The sequence below is a fragment of the Triticum urartu genome, chromosome 5A, assembly GCF_056163025.1.
Source record: "Triticum urartu cultivar PI428250 chromosome 5A, HENAU_Tu73, whole genome shotgun sequence".
Classification (NCBI taxonomy): domain Eukaryota; kingdom Viridiplantae; phylum Streptophyta; class Magnoliopsida; order Poales; family Poaceae; genus Triticum; species Triticum urartu.
Genome location: NC_141877.1, coordinates 531,528,328 through 531,537,891, shown reverse-complemented (window position 1 = coordinate 531,537,891; position 9,564 = coordinate 531,528,328). Strand labels below are relative to the sequence as shown.

At 49.3% G+C, this 9,564-nt stretch overlaps 2 protein-coding genes across 2 annotated transcripts; one reads left to right on the top strand and one right to left on the bottom strand.

The window, feature by feature from the left end:
* Positions 1-2,414: 2,414 nt before the first annotated feature.
* LOC147972544 (uncharacterized) lies at positions 2,415-4,295 on the top strand. The gene is made up of 2 exons (XM_087521520.1): positions 2,415-3,623; positions 4,116-4,295. The coding sequence occupies exons 1-2, from the start codon at positions 2,415-2,417 to the stop codon at positions 4,293-4,295; spliced, it is 1,389 nt and encodes a 462-aa protein (XP_087377646.1).
* A 2,785-nt stretch (positions 4,296-7,080) lies between these two features.
* LOC147972543 (uncharacterized) lies at positions 7,081-7,563 on the bottom strand. Its single transcript, XM_087524376.1, has one exon. It carries the CDS (start codon positions 7,561-7,563, stop codon positions 7,081-7,083), a length of 483 nt encoding a protein of 160 aa, XP_087380502.1.
* Positions 7,564-9,564: the final 2,001 nt, after the last annotated feature.

Here is a 9,564-nt window from a genome sequence, read left to right as displayed (position 1 = left end):
TTTGTTTCTCATGTGGTGAATTATTCATAAAAATATTTTTTTTTGAAATGGCGTGATATGAAACCGAGCACCTGGGAGCTCTTGGCAAGTAACTTTTCTGTGTGCTTTATGTTCACCGAGTGGCAAAGCTCGGTAAAGCTATCTGTAGCATAACTACAGCCCCCCCCCCCCCTTTTTTTTTTTTAGCATCAGTACAGACATAAGCGCTCATATACACGCGCATACACTCATCCCTATGAACGCACACACGCACATCCTACCCCTATGAGCACCTTCGAGAGACTGAGCCGGCATATCATCTTGAGATTTTACGAAGTCACCGTAGGCGCCTCGTAGTCGACGGGAACGTCTCCTCCCACTCAAAGTGTATCACCGGAATTCCTGAAATAAATCCAGGATAAATGCGAGCACCAGAATTTGAACCCTGGTGGGTGTTATGGAACCCTTTTTTGCCGTGAGCCCGTGTTATGGAACTCGGCAAATAGAAAAGAACTCGGCAGCGGCCATTTTTCTAGTAGTTTTTATTTTGAAAAAGGTAGTTAAAACCCTTGGCCTCTGCATCAATCGATGCATACAAACATGTTTATGAATTATTTAATAAAGGTCTGACAAGAACATACATCATGCCACCCCAAGTGAGTGCTCTCACTCCTCATATCTAAAGTGGGTGTCATCGCAGATCCATCCAAATAACGTACCGGAACCAGCACCCGGTGCACCAGACCCAAAGCTTACGCCGCATGCACATGTTTTAGATGCCGGCATCATCATCGAACCGTTGACCCATCTTCAGGAGAGAGACCCGCATCATCCTTACCAGTTCGGCCATCCGTCGACGCCACCATGACTCCCCAACAGCGCCACCTCCTTGCGGCCGTCCATCCAGACGCAAAGACTCTAGAAGATCTGCCGAACAGGCGTGACACAACGTAGCACCTATCGGCCAAGCATGACTTGACATCTCCATCGAAACTTCGTGCAAGACGAAGAAGCTCCACCTCCTGCCTATCTCTTCCAGCGCTGCTCGACAAACAATGCTCCCAAAAAACAAACTACACTATAGTGCCGCCATTGTCCGATCTAGAAGACTAGATCCTAGGATTTCTCCGGAGCAGTACGAGTGGGTCGACAATAGTTACACGACGACGCCTTCATCAAGGTAACGGCGCAGAACGCCGCCATCGCCAGCCGGCGGCTCGATTTTCAATGGCAACTATGTCTCCCCGACTCGTAGCCGGGACTGGAAGACCAATCTCGAGATCCGACCACCCAGCCACAGGCCGATCACCTCCAACCATTTTTCGTGTAGTGGCTAATATATCTTTTCTAGTCAAATGTATCTTACATACAATGGTGTTTAGTAATCTGTTCATGACATGTGTCTGTGCTTTGTATTTTTTGCTACTAAAATAGCCTAGATAGTCTTAAATACAACAAAGCTGGATAAAGACTAATTGGCAGTGATAACATTACTTTGTTGCTACATGTTCCACTCATGTTATGATGGTGTGGACTTACCCCTGGAAGTTGTTTTTTTAATGTATATTCACTAGACTCTTGGGCATAAACATGTACTAATACTATAGTTGTTAATATACACAATTGGTATGTGGCCAGTCAACTCCGCCAGTAGGGCTCACATCACCTTATTTTCCTGGCCTATAGGCCAACCTTTTGTACACAACTTTCTTCATAGTTTTTGTTTTTTACTTTCCCCAAATCTTGAAAATTTGTTATGAATTTCATATGTCCTTTTTTATGGGAACTTGCTGCTTTATTTAAAAATCATCTACGACAACATCCGACACCAAAACATCCGAGGTATAACCCGGTGCAACACAAAACCAAGTCTTAGTACATTTATTTAAGTGGCTGTGCAAACAACTAAAAAAAAGTAGCTGTCCCTCGCCAAAACATGAGCAGCCATGTTACCAGCATAGTTTTAAATAGCCGGCTATAGCTGTTTGAGAGTGTTGCCGCTAAATGATTTCATGTATAATTTGCCGCTATAGCCCCGCTATAACCCGCTGTAGCCCAGCTATAGCTGTTTTTAAGGGTTGCCGCTAAATGCCATAGCCCACTATTTAAAACATTGGTTAATTACCAGGCATGAATTTCATACTATGTCATAGTTGAATCCACACTTCAGCCCAAACCCTGCTGAATTGCCCTAGATCGATCGGCTGTTGCGCGTGGGATCCAATGACTCTATGCGGTCGATCGAATCCACACTTCAGTCAAACCCAGCTGGAATTACACTAGATCGGTCGGCTGTCGACGCGTGGGATATAATGACTCGACTCTGTAGGCGGCCGATTCGATCCATGCTTCAGCCGGCCCATGCGTAGCGCTTTTCTTTTTCTCTTTCCCCCGAAACAAAAATCTGCCGCCGCCGTCCGAGATCTTGACAAGCCATGGCCTCCCAACGAGGGCCACCGTCGCCGGCGCCAGTGGCTACCACCATCGCCATTACTGATATCGGCGACGACCTCCTCTGCGAGATCTTCCTCCGCCTCCCCTCCCTCCCGAGCCTCGTCCGCGCCGCCCTAGCGTGCCGCGCCTTCCTCCACGCCGTCCGATCGTCTCCCGCCTTCCGCCGCCGCTTCCGGGCGGTCCACCCGCCCCAAATCCTTGGATTCTTCAACGCAGGCATTCATTCCCTCATTCCCCTCGACGGCCGCTCCGACCATGACCTAGCCGCGGCCGTCCACGGCAGCGATTTCCGCTTCATCCGGCTCCCGAAAGACAGAGACCACTCCAGGTGTGAGATCCTCAATGGCTGCCACGACCGCTGCGGCTACGTCTTCCTCTGCAACGAGGACACCAACCAGATAGCTGCCTACATCCCCCTCAAGCGGGCGCTGTATATCGTCCCTTGCCCTCCCCAAGAGACATGCGATCCCCACTGCCATGATTTCCGCATCATCTTCTCCGAAGATGACCAGAGGTCGTTCCGTGTGGTCTGTGTGCAGCAGAAGCTGGCTCGCTTCTCTGTCTTCTCATCGGACAGCAGGGAGTGGCAGAGTATCTCTTGGGTGGATACCTCGACGCCGCAGCATGGGGACGATGGAGGCGACAACTGCGTGCTCTCGCCTTACACAGATACTGTGATGACCGAATTTGATAGATTAGCCTACTGGAAAGACAAAAATACAGGGTATATTGTCGTGCTCAACACTGTGACGCTGCAATTATCTCGAATGGATTTGCCGCAGCCCTTGAAAGATAAAGACTCCACGCAATTTGAACTTGGCCGGACCAACGCTGGGAAGCTTTGCATGGTTTGCGCAGATGGCTTCGGTGCCACCAAAACAATGATCGCGGTTTGGATTTGGAGAGCCGATGGTGATGGTCTTGACAAGTGGATGCAGCACAAGGTGTTCCCACTGAACACGTTTATTGACGTCACGGCGTGCTCAGCGGAGTATGGTGTCATCACGGTGCAGGTTGTGGTGGTCATCGATGGATTTGTGTTCCTGTGTATTGATTTTGGCAGCCTTACCAAGTTTTTCCTGTCTTTCTGCCTGGAAACGGAGAATGTAAACGAGTTCTTCAATCATACATTTCACAACGATATCCATCCCTATATCATGGCGTGGCCTCCTTCATTGCTAAGCAACAAGGTGAGCACTTGCTTGAAGATACCGAGTAAATTTCTTCAGACAGTTTGGTCCATGTATTGTATGCAGTTAATTAGGTTATCTGAGAGTAATGAATTATCTCATAGCTCTGAACATCTACGATCAGGTTGAAATTTTGCAAGTGTAGTCAGCTGTTTTTGATTTAATTCTAAGTCCAGTTACAATAACACTGATTTGCATATAGCACATAATACAAGTGTTAAATTGCAGATTGTATACACGGATCCAATATTTTAGTCCGATTATATGATGTAAGCATTGGCTACATAATGCTCTGTAATTCTGATCAATATAATGTGTCGGTGTAGCAAGTGTCTTATTTAGGGTCTGTCTTCTAACATTGCTAAACAAATCTGTCTTGTACAATTTTTGTAGGCTCTGTCGTGTATCATTTGAGTCCATAACCTTGCACAGGTTGCCTGCACAAACACTTGAATCCTTCCTTACTGACACTGAAATCATTTTATCTTTCAGGAGAATTCAGAAACCAACATTACTGGAGGCGATGCGACAGACGATGGTCCTGTGGGTACAGAAGAAACTCTCTCTGTTCTCGGTGGCGGAGAAAGCATCCAAACAATTCGTGTACAGGGTCCCCTAAAGATCACAGTTTTACTCGAGCATAGAAATGTATTTAATGTATACTGTTCTTGAGGATTAACAGATTCAAGAGATTGTATCTTGAGGATAAGTGCCGAATTTGATGTCTACACTACAGCATGTCAACAGATTTCAGCAAATCCAATGGGTATCCATTCTTTTGTTTGAATTGTTAAGTTTGTTCTGTTCTGCTCCGTGCTCGTGTTCAAAAACCCCTCACATCATATCAGGAGTGAATTCGAACCTAATAATCTTGGTGGTCATAAATAGTGAAACAATGCTAGGTTCATCGCGACATGATTGAGTGACCCTTTTTTATTTTTCGAGATGCTGAGAGTTACACTTGGTCACATGAGCTTAGTTTTTTTATTGCTTGTAATTTTAACTTTGAGAGAAGATTGCATCACTGCCTATACCAAAATGATTTATTAGTTTGAATGTTTCAAATGACTTTTGTTCTGCATCTAGTTGTCTCAATTGAGAATCAATGTATTCCTCAGCAGATTATCTTTATTTGCAAGAAACGAGTAAACTATCTTTCGATCAGCTTGGCTGGTCGGCCATAACGTGCAACATTGTCTGTTCTTAGATAGCTATGAAGTATAAACTGATGGAGGAAGGAACAAACGAAGAGCGAACAACACAAGCACGCACCGGCGCGCCCGCGCGCGCACACACACATGCCACTTAACTGTATCAACTCTCTTCAGTTGCTACAGTGGCCTACTGCCACCTCTTACGTCTTACTCTCGATGTTGTTCCATGTTCCATAAATAAACACTGCCTCTTTCCTTCATGGTCCTTGGGCTCAATACAATGCACATGAGACACTACCACCACGGGCTTGGGAGGTGTAAGGATATAGACTTGTAAAGAGTTTAGTAGTGAGTGCTTCAGAGCGAAGGTCCAAGTTTTGGACTGTTAGTGTCCGGTACCATGCATTGCCTAAGCTCAATCTCATAAATCAGGGGGTGGTTAGTTCAGATTAGGGGAGATTAGTTGAAATTCAAGAGGGAGATTAGTACATAGACCCCATCTGTAGGGGTAGTCCGTAGGTTAGGCACTATCGGTCAATTAATTAGTTTTTTAGGTAAATCATTTAATTAGCTACTACTATCTCTGTACCAAAATATAAGATGATTTTACAGTCTATATATAAACTAGCCTACAAAAGCATCTTATATGATACAGAGGGAGTAGTTGGCTTCACCAAGAGTTATAAATTGCCGCAGGTTGAACGAGGCTACTACCTTCTCAGCGCTAGAGTGATCAGCAGGGTTTGCAGTTATCACACTGGAGTATGCATACTGAACTTCTTTAGTGACTAATGTATTTGTTGCCTATTCATTGTAGGATTTTACGGAAGGTCACATACATAGCACATGCCTGCACGCGTGGCATTATAAATTGAAGTGACACCAACTAGTAGTTCGCTCGGCGATGCAGGAGGAGAGCACATACTTGAGCTGAAGAAGGTGGTCTGTTGCGTAAGCCTCATCATTGTGTCCAATATCAATACTCACATGCATAGCGGTGTGTCAGAGGATCGGGAGGCAACAGGGATTCGGAAGCATGAAGAAGAGAAATCGCAAGCACTATAGATCGGAACTGGTGTTCAATAGCGGACGGAACACCTCCATCTAGAGGTGGATGACGGACACCGACGTTAGGGAGTCCACGCACCATCTTCATGGAGCAGCTAGATAAAAATCTGAAGTTTTTTCACACATTGAAGGTCTAAAGTTCGTTTGATCTGCAAAATTTGAACTCCATATGTTGTTTCATTTGAGAGAAACTAAAAAGAGAAATTTTCATGTAGTAAGTTAGTTGGAGATCAAGCACAAATCTCAAAGCAATATTGAAGGGGGAGGATAAGAGGTTCTATGTAGCTAGACCTACAGGAACTTTCTGCGACCCCAAGCCCGACTTGCACCTACAAACTCAATAATATGGAATGTTATCACTCCTCACCATCTAGAACCGGATCACCGCTGATCCGCCTGCATGACGTACCAGGAGCATACACCCGATGCAACAAACCCAAAGCGTACACCGCGTGCACATGCTACAGAAGCCGCCACCACCATTGAACCGTTGATTTATCTCCACGAAAGAGATCTGCATCATCCTTGCCAAGCCTACAAGCTATCGACGCCGCCACAGCGCCAAAGAGCACCACGGCCACGCGCTCGTCCATCCAGACGCATTCATCGTCGAGATACAGTTGCATCAATAATCATTGTCTTCACGCGGTAGATGACACGCCGCTCCACCTGCCAACCTCCGCACCACTGTCATCGCCCGAGCCCTTGCCACCCACCCACTGCCCACAACAACCCTTTCGTAAACACCCAAGCCTCCCAAGACGGCGCCTCCAAGAAGAATACAACACTCATGGCGCCGTCGCTGCCCATCAAGCGGATTTTGGACTTTCGTCCGAGAAGGGGGTCGGGGTGGATAGGATGGACCTCGTCTTCGCCTTCAAGGAGAATAACGGTGGCGAAAGATGCCGCCACTGCCGGGCCAAACCAGCCGGCCAAAGTTTCCTCAGATCCCAATCCTACACAACCATCCTTTGTTTGCTCTGCCTGCAATTGAGCCATCTACCTGAGCCTGAAGGGAAGAGAGTGCCATGGGGCTCAACCCTCCCGACCTAATGATGAGAAATGTCGCGCTGCTCCATGGTTGCCACCCGATGGTACCTCATCATCCGCGTGGCTGAAGACGCCGGCAACGCCGTTACCGCAGGGACTAACTAGTTGGGTGAACCGCGTATTTGTGCGGCTAGATTCACTAAATCTCTACCTTTTTTTGAGGGAAGAATGCCATCATGGCTACTTTATTGAGCTGGTAATAACGTTACATCATTCACAAGGTCTTGGACTAAGAAATCTGGGGGCTCATCTTCCCAGTTACATGAGAAGTTACTATCATATGCATGCTTAGCTAGTTTGTGTGCAGCAGCATTTGCTTCCCTATTACAGTGCATAAATTGGACAGAACCAATCATCCCTGCGAGAATGAAGATTTCTGCATAGATAGCCGAAGCTTGCGTCCAGATCCTATCATGTCCCGAGCATGCATCAATTACACCAATCGCATCTGATTCTATCTGAACTGAATGGAAGCCCATCTCATTTGCTAGTATCAAGCCCTGCTTCATGGCAAAAGTTTCCGCCATATGAGCATCTGAAACATGGGGGAGTATTGAGCAAGAACCAGCGAGGAAGACACCCTGGCCATCTCTAATCACAGCACCTGTAGACCCATCCCCTGTCTCAGCATGGAAAGAGGCGTCAACATTTACTTTCACATATCCCATAGCTGGCTTCACCCAGGTAATACCCTCTCTGTTAACTAGTCCATTTTTTAGGTTCAAACTTCTCTGATAATTCAGACATATTGCTTTTACAGACATAGCACACTTCGACACAGGAGCAGTGTGTTTATGGTGTGTTTGTTGGCGCCGCATCCTGCATCCACCAAAGGTACCAACATGTAGTTGCAATTGCTTCCTTCAAACCCTGCGTGCAAATTTGGTAGTTGAGAATCAGGCATTCCTAGTAGATGTTCCAGTATAATAGATCCTGATCTGTCAACTGTAGTTGAGTCCAAGATTAGCTGGTATATTCCCATATGATTCCACATCTCGGTTGCTCTACCACATGCAAATAGCAGATGCATGACATCTTCTGGTCCTTGTGAGCATATGGGGCAGTGACCACTAGAGCTGACATGTCTGTTCGTTAATATGCTTTTACGAAAAAGGGTTTCCCCCCGCTTTGTATTACAAAGCAACCAACCGATAGAACCGACGATAGGGGCTGGGGTGGAAGCAGCACAAACACGCCCAAAAGAAAGGAAAGAGAAAAAAAGAAAAGAAACAAATGCCAATAACGGCGGATCGACAAAAACAACGAAGCCTCGTGACCGCTGCGTCCACCGGAGATCACCCACCAAGCTCCGAGACTCCGAAGTGCCGGTACCCAACAACACCTCCAAGAAGGGACGCGACGATGACGATGCTGCTGCCAAGGGTTTCCCCCGGTACACGGCAAGGAGAGAGGAAGGGTAACCCCGACGGCCTCCAAGAAGGTCCGGCGGCACCCTCAGGAGCCACCGCGTCGGTGTCGGCCAAGCCAACTAAGATTTATCCCAATCCCAGCCTCTACCTCAGGCACTCCGGAGCTCGCCACCAGACCGACCACCACCCTGCGGCAACATGAACATGAAGCTTTCCACGCTGTCTCACCACAGCACCGCGAAGATGGTCTGCACAACGGAGAAGAGGAGCCGGGACTAGGGCAACAGCACCATCGGCATACGGGAGGGCCCCACCTCCACCGTCCACGACGGTAGCCGACCGGACGCCATGGCAGGAGCCTACCGGGCCCATGGCCCCACAGGCCCGGCCCGGCCCTCAAAGGCCCGGACAGCTCCCGCCTCCACACAGTAGCTGGAACGCCGCCGGCGTCGCTGTCCCAGTCCAAGCCGCTCCCCAGCCTCCCCATACAGAGAGCGTCGCGGTCGCGCCGGAGCCGACCTGCAAGGACCCAGAGGGAACCCTACGGGCCCAGATCTGGGCCAGGGACGCGCCCCTGGCCGGCCAGCACCACCGGACCACCCCGCCGCCAAGAGGCGACACCACCAAGGCGAGCACCGCCGGCCTCCACACCAGGACGCCGGACCGCCACCGGCCGAAGCGCACCGCCGCCGGCCATCACCGCCCGAGCAGGGGAGGACCGCGCGCGGGGAAGGGCAAGCCCACCGCCGCCAGCATCACGCGGCCGAGGGCCGGCGGCGCAGGCTGACGGCGGCAGGAGGAGGGATGCGCACGGGGAGGAGCTGGAGGCGCGCGGAGGCAGGGCCCCCGGCCGCCTCGCTCGAGGAGGCGGCACGGGGGTACGGGGGTGAGGAGGAGGGGTGGGGGGTTGAGAAGGAGAACGGGGGGGGGGGGGGGGAGGGGGCTGGCGGCTCCGGCGGGCTCCAGCCGCCGCAGCGGCGGCTCCGCACGGGGGAGCCGGCGGCGGCGGCGGGGAAACCCTAGGGAGCGGGGTGTTGCTTTCCTCTTTCCTGAGCTAACAAAGATGACCAGCAAATAGAGAAATATCCACCCTCGTTAATATGCTTTTCAAGGGAACAATGCCATGGAGCGCTTTCCAAGAAAACATTTTAATCTTACCCGGGACTTTTAGTTTCCACAACGCCTGCCACACAGGGTTCGGAGTCGCTGGGCCTACTGGCATAATATTGTTGTGAAACTGATGCTTCCATTCATAATGATACGCTGAGCGAACAGAGAACATCCCTGATCTTGTACCGT

Bases quoted from the DNA above. Each gene is read 5' to 3' on its own strand.
- LOC147972544 (XM_087521520.1), top strand. From the start codon at position 2,415: ATGGCCTCCCAACGAGGGCCACCGTCGCCGGCGCCAGTGGCTACCACC. The intron at 3,624-4,115 runs GTGAGCACTTGC...TTTATCTTTCAG, and splicing joins CTTCATTGCTAAGCAACAAG to GAGAATTCAGAAACCAACAT.
- LOC147972543 (XM_087524376.1), bottom strand. From the start codon at position 7,563: ATGGGATATGTGAAAGTAAATGTTGACGCCTCTTTCCATGCTGAGACA.